At 45.1% G+C, this 14,195-nt stretch overlaps 1 protein-coding gene across 1 annotated transcript; it reads left to right on the forward strand.

Annotated features, from left to right (window-relative positions):
• Positions 1-588: 588 nt before the first annotated feature.
• Positions 589-13,721, forward strand: RBX1 (ring-box 1). The gene is made up of 5 exons (XM_068970371.1): positions 589-703; positions 2,544-2,622; positions 7,526-7,596; positions 10,683-10,768; positions 12,748-13,721. Exons 1-5 carry the CDS (start codon positions 626-628, stop codon positions 12,758-12,760), a joined length of 327 nt encoding a protein of 108 aa, XP_068826472.1. The 5' UTR covers positions 589-625; the 3' UTR covers positions 12,761-13,721.
• The last annotated feature ends 474 nt before the right edge of the window (positions 13,722-14,195 follow it).

Below are 14,195 nucleotides of genomic sequence, written 5' to 3' on the forward strand. Positions count from 1 at the left end.
AATCCTGAGGATTTCCCGAACTGGAATCAGGAACTCGAACGGCCTTTCAGGGAGGGTAAGCACCTCCGCCGGGTTCAGAGCTGATCTGTATCTGGAAAGCCCAGTGTGAGGTTTCAGGTTTGGCGGCAGCAGGAGGCGGGACGCCCACCCATGCTCCTTCCCCGGAAGAACGCGACGAGGACCGGCGGGCAGTGGGGGCTGCGCGGCGCCGGGGAACGAGAGGCGGAACCGGTGCTGCAGGTCGCGGTGCAGGCGAAGGAAGCAGCCGCCGCCCCAGCTGAGAGTGTGGCTGGGGGCTTCCAGGGGGAAGGGCAACAAGAGCGAGTCCTTTCGAACGTCTCCACCCGGCTCGCTCGCGTCGGCCGGCCCCGCCCCGCCCCGCCCGAGCCACTCCGGCCTCCGCCTCCTCCCGGCCAACGCGGGGTAGGTGTGTGAGGAGGGGTAGAGTGGGGGGGAAACTAGCGCCAGCGCCTTTAAGGGGCGTGGCTACACGCTCCGCCCCTACCTGCCCCTAGCGCGCCAGTAAGGGGTGGGGTGAGGGGGGAGGTGCCAGGGTGGGAGGGGAAGCGAGGCGTGCGCTGGCGCGCAGGCGCAGTAGCCGGCCGAGAGACTGTGTGTTTCCAAAATGGCGGCAGCGATGGATGTGGATACCCCGAGCGGCACCAACAGCGGCGCGGGCAAGAAGCGCTTTGAAGTGAAAAAGGTTGGGTCTCGCCAGCGCCTTCCTCGGGGAAGCTAGAGAGACGCGGATCTGGCTGGCAGGCCCGAGGATGACCGAAGCGCGGAGGAAAGGGCTTCATTTCAGGGCGTTCCTGGGACAGGGTACCAGGAAAGGAAGCCGGGGGGCGGGCCTTAGGATTGATCGGCGTGGTTGCGGCCCACTGTCCGGGGCGGTGTTGGTTTCGTTTAGAGGCTGAGAGGCCAATCACGGAAGTGCTTATTGAGATAGTGCGGTTGCGACTTGACTGCAGGAGCCAAGCGCCTGAGCTGTCACTGGAGTGGCGGAGGGGTGGGGAAAGAGCGGGTGGGGTGGGTGGAAGGGGGGAGTCGGAGCTTTGCGGCGGGTGGAGGATGGGGGCAGTGCGGCGAAAGCCGGGAACCTGAGGTCCTACCGCATTGGAGGCCTCTGAGGACCCGGGCTGGACATCTCCGTGCCTTGCCCCTGTCTGAAACTTGGAGTCCCTCTGACGGACCACGACCTGGTCTTCGCCTAACCGAGGCCTCCATTAGCCCTCTCCGGTCCTCGCCCCTGCCAAGTTAAAAGTGTCTCGAGTGTAACTCTTGGCTCTTCTGAGAGGTCTGTAGGTTTGTCCCAAAGCTGCCCCGAGTCCTGCGGTCATATCCAGAAACCCCCTGTCCAAAAAAAAAAAAAGCATGGTGGAATTTGTTAAAATGTGAGCTCAAACCTTGTGTCATTTAGCGAGAGTTGAGTACTAGTTGCGAACGACCTGGTAGAAATGGAAAAGCAGAAATGTGTGGAACGTGTCTATTTGCATGAAATGCCTTACGGTTGTTTGCAACTATACAGTTTGGGAGAAAAGTGCCGATTCCCAACTAAGGTAAAACAAATATGTACAAAATGAAGACTCTGAAATAGGGAAGATGTTCTAGACCCTGGCAGTATTCCCCCTCCTGGTGCTTTTTGTCGTTTCATTGTGGACACTGCGTGCTCAGGTACAGCCAGCAGCCATATTGAAGAATAGAAGTAGGATTTTTTTTTCCTCCAAGTTGAAGCTGTCGTGTGAAAAGTACTGAAGAAGTTACCAGACACTGAGAACTAGGCTAGAAAGAGATGAAAGTTAAGGAAGTGGCACCAGATTCGTGGATGAAAAGGAGTTTGGAAATATTTATAATTGCAGAAGTCAGAAGGTTGAGTTACTTACATGCTACTTTTAGATAAACTCTTGTGGAAATTAAATATAAGTCTAAGCAGATAAGAAACAAAATTCTAAAGTTTGTTATGCAATTATCTTGTAAGATTTAAGAGATGACCTTGGTGTGTACTGACACTGGGTGATTGGTTATCCGCTTATCCCATGATTACCCGTTTTATGATCCAATCATCATCTTAGTTCATTCTGTTCCTTGCTTTCCCCTATTCCTGCTTCCAGAGTTGCCTTGAAGAGCAGATACTCATTTATGCAGAAATTGAGCTCTCCTGCAACTGGCAGTTTGCAGGAGAGCCTGTGCAGTAATTCACGTTTGTGATTATTAGACCTAAACCAGACACTTTTACATTATTCCTGATTTGTTTGCATTGACATGGCCACCTAAACTGTAGGTAAAAATTAAAAGATGACCTTCATTTCTGTGTTCATTTACTCGACTGTTGGGAGAATGGGTGTGCATAGTGTAGCTCTTGCTCTCTGAAATAATAAATGAGAGTAATGTACTATCCAGCAGCTCTTTTGTTTAGTGGTCCTTGTAGCCAAAAAGATGATAAGTGCAGCATGAAATCCTAGAGTGTGTGTGTGGTTTATGTGTTGTTTGTGTGTCTATGTTACGAGGAGTGGAGTGCATTGTTCCCTGTTTTCTCTTTGCAGTGGAATGCAGTAGCCCTCTGGGCCTGGGATATTGTGGTTGATAACTGTGCCATCTGCAGGAACCACATTATGGATCTTTGTAAGTAATTGAAGGAGGATGGGGGGAAGTTGAGAAGGTTACAGAGATTGCGGCTATCCTGATGTGACCAATTTTCTTCTTCACAAAGAAATATAGTCAGAGCATTTGGGGCCTTCTACATCTAGTTTCAAATAAAGTAGCTTTTTATGATCCTGCAGGCATACCCATCTCTCAGAATAAATCTGCTCAACCTAAAGATGGCAGGGCCACATTTAGAATGAACTGTGGACACGCAGGTCCTGTTGACTATATCCTATTTCCCATCACGTAACCACACTCAAAGACAAAAGCAATGAAAGAAAATTAACTTTGAGCTAAAACGTTCTGTCCAGCACTAGTTTTTGCTGAGGAAAATTTATGAAGAAAAGAGGCCCAAGAGTGGATTTTCAGTGTTAGCCCCAAATGTAGTTAGAGGGCATCACTGCCGACACCTCAGTAGTCAGTTCATTGCTCTAAAGAAATTTCATTTCAATTTCCACATATTTCATTACACATAGTGGGCAACACATAGTAGGTTTGGTTCTAGTTGTTGATGGAAGTTAGTATCCTTATAGTAATAGGGGCCAGAATGTTGATCACACCAGGAACAGTCATTTTTTCATCCAGATACTAAAATGGTTTGATTGAAATCAGAAATAGCACAAAGAATGTGCAGCTTTCTAGAACTGAAGTTATAACTTAGTTTTCAATGACTTACCTGTCTCTTTGGGTTTCTCTTGAGCCGCTGTCCTGCTTTACTCTGGTAGTTCCTCTGATTTTCTCTCCATTCTTGAGCTGCCTGTGCTCTTGTTTAGAACCTTTATATATCCTGTTTGAATCTTCTCCATCTCTTCTCTACCACTCTCCCCCTATCTTTATCTGACTCAGCACTAAGTGTGAGTCAAAAATGCAGGCACATACATAATTTAACCTTTTCTGATACTCATATTAATAAAGTTAAACAGATGATTTGTATTTTATCCTATATCCAGGATATTTTAAATTTCAACATGTAATCAGTATTTTAAACCAAAATATTTTCCTTTTTTTTTGTACTAAGTTTTCAAAGTGCATTATACACTTCCAGTGCATCTCATTTCAGACTAGCCACATTTCAGGTGCTCAATAGCCATACGTGGCCAGGGCTACTTATTAGGTCATGCAGAACTAACCCCTAGTTGGTCTTCAGATCTCACCTTAAACTTGCTCAAAGATGTTTTCCCTGACCATACTTACACACACACAAACACAAGCTAGAACAGTTCTGTTCAGTATTTCCAAGATGTCCTGTAGTTTCCTTTGAGATTCTGTGGCAGTCATTTAACTTCGTTGGCTCTTCATAATTCCATGTTATTTACAGCTGTGTTCTAGCATCTCGCATAGTGTTCTAGTGCATAATAGTTTCTCCCTAGGTGCTTGCTCTGTGAAGAACAGAAACAAAATAGGGGGCCAGTCTGTGATCACTGCAACTTGGAAAGCACAAATCAAATATTTTGTGTTGGAAAGTAGTCTTGGTCTGTGTTGGTCGTTTACTGCCCTTGGTTTCTTTGAGTTTTGACCCTGTTTTAACACTTTTTCACACAACAGTCAGAGCAGATCAGCAGCTACCATGATGTTTAATGGAGATAGAAAAGACCCATCACAGAAAAACACATGCACGGTTTTCCATGTGCTTGGGTGGGGTTTTTGATTACATGCTTGCCCTTTTTTTTTTCTCTTTTTTGGCTGTGCATTTTTACAAGGAGTTGTACCCAGAGAAAATTTTACTTTCTTGAGGCTCTCTTCTATAAATACTTAATGATTTTATATAATCCTGACTTTTTTTTTTTTAACTTCTTGTGTTTAAGTCATTGTGCGTCTCTCTGGTTGCAAGAGAATGTTCTTCTTGAGAAGACAGTAACAGACAAAGTCCATTGATATTGTCTTCTCTTAGTGTTGAACACTTGAGGGGTTGATATGGGCTTTTAGATAGACACCTGAAAGTGAAGTCGCTCAGTCGTGTCCAACTCTTTGTGACCCTGTGGACTGTAGCCCACCAGGCTCCTCCATCCATGGGATTCTCCAGGCAAGAATACTGGAGTGAGTGGCCATTTCCTTCTCCAAGATAGATGCCTGCTTTATCATATATTTTAAATGTCAGATGCAGAAGGAGAGCACTAAACTCCTATAACAAAGTAATTTCACGTCATGTGTTTTATTCATTTGATGAATATTTACACCCTGGGTGTTTTGCAAGGCTCCAGGATAAAACAGTGACTGGGCTCAGGTCTTTACCCTTATGAAACATACCCTTCTGCCTATTACAGACATTAAAGAGAAATCTGGTCACTGCAACTGGACTTGTCTTCCTTTCAAAAATGAATTATGGTTCTTATAAAAAGACTTTTCGTTAAAGATGAAAATAAGAATCATGATTTAGCAGTGGCCATTTTCTAACAAATTCTGGCCTGGTGTAGTTGTAAATAAGTGAGTAATTATGGCTGAGCTCCAGTTGAACCCACCTACAAAGCATTCTTGGTGTGAAGACTTCCCTTTTGGCATCCAGATTGATACTATATGTCCTACTTATAGCCTCAGACTTCACTTTGCATTACCCTGCTTCTTGGTTCTTTTAAAGAGTTGCTGAACAATACAATCTGCTAGGTGTCATTTTCTCCATTACCTCTGGTAATCTTGTCCCAGATGAAGGGTTGTCCAGAAGTGCTTAGACCCAGCCTTTGCCCATAAGTTAGCCTTTTCCTAAAACCACAAAAAAGATCCATCCGTGTTTTCAGAGGGTGAAATCTCTTCACTTCCGGGAAGAAGCTGTTGCTTCTTTAGCAGTCCTCTGGCGGTGATGGCCCTTGTGTTCGAGTCCTCAAGCTTTGTAAGCACACTTGTGCCTCCGCAGGGGTCTGATAAGAACCTGGTGCGTGCTGTCTTTGTGTCTGCTTTAGGCTGACAGTGAGCAATGTCCTCCCCTGTTTAAGCAAACGACTAAACCCCTGTGCTCGTTCTCTGAACCAAAAGCTTGAAGACATTTTATCTTTGAGAACACTTAGAGTAATTTTTCATGCCTTATCCCCTTTTATCTGGCATTCTAGATTGCAGTCCTATTTCTGATTTTTTAAATTATTGTTAAAGTGTAGCTGACTTACAATATTTTATTAGTTTCAGGGGTACAACATAGTGATTGAAAGTATAGCGTATAGTCCCTTTGAAGTTATTATAAAATGTTTGCTATATTCCTTGTGCTGTGCAGTTTATTTTTGTTCTTTCTTAATTTTCTGATAAAGAATAGATACATATTTGGCACCCATTCTCTATTTATAGAAGCCATTTTTGTTTCCTTATTCAAGTACTGAGAGCCTACTTTGCAGTTGGCATAGAAAGACAGCCCCCTAAAAATATGTAGACCTAGAAAAATTTAAACACGGTAATATACCTTGAAACAGTTTCATTATTAAATAATAATAATTGTGCCTCTTACTTAGCTGATTTCTTAATACATAGTCCGCATCTAAGTGAGAGGATTCCACTTGAAGAACATCAGATTTTCTTTTCTCTGCCATCTCTTTGGAACAGGGTGCATTCACAGCCCCCGTACATTCTTTTTTTTTTTTTTTTAATATTTTAAAATCTTCATTTATTTATTGGGCTATGCCAGGTCTTAGTTGCAACATGTGGGATCTAGTCCCCTGACTAGGAATCAAACCAGGCCCCCTGCATTGGGAACAAAGTCTTAGCCACTGGACCACCAGGGAAGTTCCCCCTATATATTTTTTAATTTATGACATAGACCCTTGCTAGGTTCTCTACTTTTTTCAGAAGGAAAACCAGTTACTCTCTTTAAACTGTGAATCTGGGTAGCAAAGAAGTTCTGTGATTTCAGATCCTTTGCCATTCATTTTCTTGCATGATGGGGAAAAGCATTATTATGTTATATATCACTTCCCAAGACCAAGTTAACATCTCAGCATTATTTTCTTACAGTTTTACTATCTTCCACCTATTAAAGTATGAAATAATTGCCTCCTATTAAATAGACTTTCCCGAAGCTTTTTATTCATCAGAAAGAAGACTCCATTTAGTTACCACCTTCAGAGAAAGCAAATTACACACTAGTAATTCTTGTTCTTGGAATATTTATCCCCAATCAAGCTTTACTCATCCTTTCTTGATCTCAGTCAAATTTTCATTCCATTTAAGTTCCCTCCCTTCCCCCTCTGAAATGGATATTTGGGTAGTTTGCAGTAATTTGTTCCACTCACTGGTCAGAAACGTCTCGGGGCAGTAAGCATCACAGCTGGTGACCCCCAGTTCTCCAAGCTGTCGGCCTCACAAACTTGCTGTGTTGTCGGTGCTTTGAGGACCTGAGTTTTGATGTCCTCGCGCAGAGCATCCACAGCCCTCTACACCCCCTTTAATTTGCTCTGTACCAGCTCCATGTGTCTGCCTGACTCCTTCAGGGACTGGAGCTTGCCAATGAGGCTTTCATGTGGCAAACCTGGGTGGTGTAAGGGCCCAAGAGCAAACATTCACCCTGCACAGAGAAGACGCCAGTTCTCAGAACACCAAGAGTTAGGAGGTGGCTTTAAGAATTTACTAAATTTACCACATTAGGAGGAATCACTGTCATTTGGACAAGTCAGGTCACGTTCAGAATTAGAAAGCACCCTTTGCTGCGTTGCTCTGTGTTTGAATCAGGGGAGGAATTCTTTGCAAAGCATGCTGTTAAGTCATAGCTCTGCCTTCTCTGTTCATCACCCCTTTCCACATTCATTAAGAAAGAATTATAACTAATTAACCACTTGAAATTCTGTTCCAGTTGAGGCCATCACCACCACCCCCTCCCCTGTCATGTCTTCGCGCGTGGGTAGGGCCACTGGAGGTCAAAGGTGGTTACTCGTGGGGGCCAGTGATCATGTCGCTCTTGTTCCCGCAGGCATAGAATGTCAAGCCAACCAAGCGTCCGCTACTTCTGAAGAGTGCACCGTGGCATGGGGCGTCTGTAACGTAAGGCAATATCTTTTCCTCCCAGCGTGGCTTGTAAACATAGTACTGCTTCTCCTTCTTCGCCCATCTTGTAACTAACTAGGGAAAAAAAAGACTAGCCCATCTTTCTCCCCAAAGGTACACAGATAGCAAAAAAAAAAAAAAAAAAGGCATTTAAAACCATTGTACTATTCACCCATAAAAATTATTAGTTATAGAGGCAGTAGTTTGTCTCAACTATGAAGTATACCAGCATCAGCAGCAACATTGTTGGGCTTCGTATTTGAGAATTGCCTTCAAAGCCTACGGCACAATCATTGGAACATTCTGTTAGTGGACATCTTTACTTGCTTATCAGATTTTCTTAAAGGCTGAGTGTCTTGTGGAACTAAGTTAGGTGAATAAATTGAGCATTCCTGTGTGTGTTGCTGGGGGGCGGGGTGGGGGGGCAGATGTACCAAGTTAACATTTGGGTTTTTTTTTAAATGTGCTTCGTGACAGAAATGTTTTGTGCAGCATCGTTGGACTGAATGTACAGCCTTCCAGGGAGTGACAGCTGTGAAGGATAATAGACGTCAAATATGTTATTTCCAGCACGTTAAAAATTCATCCTTCTAGCCATGTAGTCCCAGTCATATGAGCTAAAAATGTCCTGTCCGGGTGTCCTGTCCCCAGGGGACAGAGAGCTCCCAGCATGACAAGAAGCCACACTCGAGTCAGACCACCACTCCCTGTCTCTGTGACTGACTTGCTAGGCAGCTGCGGGCAAGGTATTGGCCCCTCTAAGCCTCACATGAAATGGAGCTGTTAGTAGACTGCTTAGCATCATAATCAGGATGAAATGATTTTATGTTTAAAAAAAAATGCTTAGAGGAGTTCAGGGTTTGGGTGGGGCATGAGCCACCCATCTCCTTGCATGACCCTGCAATAAACCTTTTTCTCTGCTCAAATAAAAAAATGCTTAGAATACCTCCTGCAAGTCCCTTTGGCAGTCTCACAGTAGCCCCTGTTGGTCAAGGGACTGTGCCATCTTCGAGGATAAAGAATAAAGCATATCGGGCTCTTGGCTCTCCGTGGCATCCAGGTGTAGAGTGAGAACCGTGTCACTTTGTGGTGGAAGGAAAAGGAGTGTGCTGCTCCTTAAATTTGACTCAGGAGAGTCACACTCGAGAGACCTGCCACCACGAAGAGCAGCAGGTGTGCCTGAAGCCTTTGGACTAGTCCTGGGCTCCTGTGTTGGGGACTGGCTCTGTGAATTAGGCACGTCACTTAACTCATCTGGGCTTCAGTTTCCCGTCTGTAAAATGAAGATGATAATACCCGTCACGCTTGGCAGGGTTGCTGCAGGCTCCAGTGAGGTAATAGGTGTTTATAGCCCTCCTGTCAAGTGTAAAGCACTAGGCAGTGCGTTTTGAGACTGCTGGGTATGTCCATTGATAGGTCTTAGATTGTTCGCAGGAGGAAAGCTGGGATCGAGGATGTTCAGGGATGCTGTCCCGGCCCAGCAGCCTCATTTGCAGCCCCTCTTTCCCTCCATCTTCAGGGTGGGGCACAAGTACAAGGACCCTGAACCGCGGCAAAGAGCCTGGTGGGGCAGCTGGGAGGGAGAAGGGGCTCCTGAATGCCCTTAGGTGAGCCTGTCCCCACTGCCTGGGGATTGAAAAAATGCCTCCACTTTCTGCCCTTTGGAAATTTTGTTTTTCCTCTTTTTTACCGTAAGTTGGGTGAGCATCAGGACTAAAAGGATCTTGCAGAGGGCCGTCACCCTGGGAGTCTTTGTCCCTCCGAGTAGCCCCAAGTGCACTGGTGTGGACTCTAGTCTTCATCACGGCATTCTGTGTCTGTCTTTGTGGAAAGTCGGTTTCACAGATGATAATCCACATTATGATTCTCTAAGTTCCATGCATGTTTGGGTAGACACACTGACCAGGTTTCGGGGCTGTAAGCCAGGCCTGCCCAAACTTTCATTGTGTATTGGGGTGTCAGCACTTCTCCCTAGGCCTCACCTCAGCCGACCCGTCGTGGCTCAGATGCAGGGACCCTTGCTGCTCCATCCTGATGCTGCTCACATGAGCAGGGCTGAAGGATAAGCATCATTGCAGAACTGCATCTGCACGTCACTGACACACACAGACTGCTTTTCCCCAAATGCAAAGGCCAGCTCCTCATTCCCTGTTAGCACCAGTGTTCTTGGTACTTTTGCCCTTTTACTTCCCAACTTGATCATGGAACTAGCCCTCTGATGCTCTTCCAGCTGCTTGCATGCAGCGTGCCCATCACATTGCTTCCTCTTACCCTGATTTTTTTATCTGATTCCTTTTTTAAGATCCTGGAGAAGGAAATGGCAACCCACTTCAGTGTTCTTGCCTGGAGAGTCCCATGGACAGAGGAGCCTGGTGGGCTACAGTCCACGGGGTCGCAAAGAGTCGGACACAGCTGAGCGACTTCACTTCAGTTCACTTTTTTAAGACAAAATCTCACCGACTACTAGAGGCTTGTTGAGTACCAAGCTTTCATAATATCAATGCCTCTATGAGCAAATCTGCAAATAGAGTCCTTTGGGCAGTGTTGAGCTGGTTGTGGAAGGTTGGGGACGTGCCCATCGCAGTTCTGGGTGGTTGGCGGGAGTGATGCACTGCCACGTGCTAAGGAAAACCCTCTCCTCCTGGGGTTGCCTTCTCCAAGACGGGGAGGGATCTGGAGACCAAGAGTGGGGAATTTGAAATGTGCGGATGATTGAGAGCCTCCTTTTGCCTGTGTGTGAGGAAAGCAAGCCTCCCCTCCAGGCCGACTAGACCCAGGAAGCCCCACTCCATCTTACCTTAGGCAAAGGGGAAGAGACCTCATTGCGTGAACACCTGCCACGCTTCCTAAATGTGTTCTTCATTTGGTAGGAACGAAGCATCTCACAAATGTTTCATGGGCCGTGGCCTGGCACCTAGCCGGGTGTGACCCCTTGTAGACCTTTTGTCTCCCATTGTGTGCTGCCTTCCATGAGTCTTCTCCAGCCGCTGTGCATCACCACCCTGCTCCCCTTGAGATATATTGTCCGTAGATGGCTGAGCCTGCACAGAATTGTTTCTAATAAAATGCCTCTTTTCTTCCAGCATGCTTTCCACTTCCACTGCATCTCTCGCTGGCTCAAAACACGGCAGGTGTGTCCGTTGGACAACAGAGAGTGGGAATTCCAAAAGTAGGTGTCCCCGGCTGCTTCGACACCGTATGTAAGGTTGGGCTTTGTGGTCAGTGCTGTTCTTGGACCCACGTCAAGCTGGAGGGTGCACAGTTTTAGAAGATGAAGACAGAACATGGCTGGTTCATAAAGTAGCTTTCGGTTAGTTAGACGAGGACTCGTCTCTGTGGAAAGTGCATAAGTTGAACCAACATTAGAAACTTGCAGCCTAGAGTTTCCCAGCCATCTAGGTAGGGTCTTTGGAAGTAGTAGTAGAAGCTTGCAAATTCTCATTTTGCAAGCTATTAAATATTTCCACAATCACATCAAGAATAAGGCTCCAGGAGCTAACTAATGTCATCTGTCTTTGCTTTGGGCTAGAATTATATCATGTTTCATTGGTTTATCTCACAGGGATTAATTCTGATACAGCATCTGTGGCTATCTCAACTAAATCATTATTGTTGCTGCTGTTAATTGTAGTAGCGTGTAAGTAATACACGGCGTGCAAATTTTCAAAACTTCAAATGATCAGTCTGTACTAGTAATTCCTAAAAGAGGAATTTTTGGTTTAAGAGTATGTATGTTTTTATTTTTGATAGTGTCAGATTTTTTTCCTTTCCCAAGAATATGTACTAATTCACAGCCCCTACCAACAGTGAAGCAGAAGACTTCCTCCTCCATTTCTTGCCAGTGCTTTGTTATCAGACGTTGTCATCTTAGCTACTGACAGGTGAAAATTAGTTTTCAATTGTATTTTTTAAAACTTTGAGTAAAGTTGGGCTGCTTTTCATATGTTTTTATGCCTGTTGTATTTGTCTGTGAAACGCTTTTTTATCTGTTGAATTTTCAGTTAATTTATCAAATTTTTAATGGAAAGGGGGATTTTCGAAGTTCTCAAGAGACCTTTGTAATTGACTGTGCCGTGGAGCAGGCTCAGGGTGCCATTTTGGATCAAAACTGTCTCACGTAGCCCATACACGTGCCCAGGGCTGAGCCTAAGAAGTGGGGGGGTGACGAATCCTCCTGCTAGGCTTTGACACTGTCGCTTTATCCAGCTGGTGACTTTGCCTGCCTGTGGTTATGAGTGCCCTGGGAAAACAAATTCATAAGAAGCAAATTTCATTTCAGCATGCTTTAATCTGATGGATAACTTCCAGGTTATTCTCACTAACAAGCTGGAGCTCTACCCTGTGAGGACTTTTTTAGGGAATTTTTAAGCGAATTTCTTATAAGGAGTGCTTAAGGAATCTAGCAGCCCTTCAGGATGATGGCAACAGTGATGCAGAATTCTGGTGCCCTGGTCTCCATCTGTGTAGCAAAGTATTTTCATCAGAGGCGAACTACCCACTAAGAACCATGGCCAAAGATTAAGATAATGGATTCTGTGTTCAAGAAATCTTACATGTGGAAGAAATGTCCTACCATTGGTTATAATCTTTCTGGAGCCAAGTTTTGGCCTCTGAGGAAATCAGAAAGGACCTGAGATCCATAGCTAGTTTCTCGACAGTTCTTTCGGCGGTGCTCAGCAGACTCAGGGCTGTAATTGGAACTGGTGATAGATTTTGACACTGAAGACTGTTCGGTTACTATCCTCTGTAGGGGTCTTACCCTAAACTAGCCCAAGTACGGGAGTTGAGGGGAAGAGGCGGCCCACAGGGAAGGGGGCGGAGGATTCAAGCTGTCTTAGCTGCTTACTGGCCATCAAGTGCAGCTCCCTTTCACAGCCATCAGCCATGACTCCTCCCTGTCACTGCCCAGCATCTGCCTGGCACCAGGAAAGAGTCAGGTGGGTGCAGTTGAGTGGGGGACCATCACTATGAAGAGGGTGGTAGAGACAATGTTACAGGAGGCCGGTAGGCTGAAAGGGGCAGAGACCAGGGTTGTAACCCAATCTTCAAAGTTTTAACCAGATAGGTGGATATATTTTTAGCAGGTGTTACAGTCTTAAACAGGGAATCACGATAAGGAATGAATTAATAATTTACTTTGTCTTCCAGGTATGGGCACTAGAAAAAGAATTCTTCCATCAAGCTCAACTGATTTTGTTATCCACTGAATGACTTGCCCTCCTGTTACTTAATTATAAATTAGATAGAACTGTGTCTCTTCTGCTTTGTCTTTTCAGTTTGCTATTCCGGCAGCCATACTGTATTCTGTGTCAAATAAAATCCAGTTGGATTCTAGAACAGACGCTGTCTTTTGTGTATGTGCAAAAAGTGAACACAAGTAAAGGGCCTCCTGCCCCTTTCTAGGGTGGAAGGCCAGGTTTTGAAAGTGAGGTGTTTGTTCATCAGAGCCAAAGCAGGATCGTCCTGTGAGCACGTCGCTTGGCCTCGAGGAAGCCTGGTCCACAGCCTGGCTGCTGCTGATGATCTTGGGCGAGTGGTCTGTCTGCTCCGAGCTCTTCCTCCTCCGTGAAGTGGCTGCTAAGGACTAAACAGGATCATGTGGGCACAGAAAGAGGCCTTATAAACTGTGAGAACACTGTACAGGTGTTAACTTTGTGTATGACATGTTGCTTTCTCAGTTTAGGAAAGTTAACTTGAAAAAAAATTAATATGTCATCTTGGCTGGCGATGGAGTAATCTGTGAACTCAAATTGGAAATCAGTGTCATTTAGAGTTAACGGGAGAATTCAGGTTTCCCTTCCTCACCACCACCCTTTCTAATTTGTTTAAGATGCCTTGGCTGTGGACAGAACTGCCAGTTCTAACACTACTTCAATCTCTTAGTCTTTAACTGAGAGGCGGGTTAATTTACTGCAGCGATTCTCAAAGTGTGTGCTGAGGACTTGCGGGAGTAATGGAAACACTTTCAGGAGGTTCACGAAGTTCCTTTTCTGGCTGCATGTCTGTACAAGGCCAATTTTTCTTTTTTTCCTTCAGCCAAAGCAACGTATTGAATGAAAAAACAGAGCAGCAAATCCAGCTGTCTTCTGCTAAGTCAGATATAAAAGAGATTTGCAAAAATGTAAAACAGTGCCACTCTTCTAACTTTTGTTTTGAAAACTAGTTACTTTGAATAAAAATATTTATGTTAACGTGATGGGTTTTGTTCTTTTAAAATCTTTTAAATTTCTCAGTTTGATTTCCATTGTGGTAAATATCTGTGGATGCAACCCCCATAAAAACTCTTTGGTTTCTTCAGTGTGTAAGATCATAAGGGGATCCTGAGACTCAAAAGTTTAAGAACCTCTAGCTTAGTAATAAGAACTTTGAGGTCCAACCTGGGTGGAACCCAGCTTCCCCACTTGGCCGCCAGTAGTGCAGTCGCTCAGGGCCAGGTGGCTGCTGCCGTCGATGTTCCTTCCACCCTCGGCAGAAATCACCTCCTTTAAACCCCTTTCAGGTGGTCATTCACACTGCAGGAACACTTCAGCGATGCAGAACAGTTTTCACACAGCTGGCGTCACATATTTGCAGAGTGCTGCCTGGGTGTTCATAAA

Source organism: Capricornis sumatraensis, chromosome 4 (assembly GCF_032405125.1).
Source record: "Capricornis sumatraensis isolate serow.1 chromosome 4, serow.2, whole genome shotgun sequence".
NCBI classification, from domain to species: domain Eukaryota; kingdom Metazoa; phylum Chordata; class Mammalia; order Artiodactyla; family Bovidae; genus Capricornis; species Capricornis sumatraensis.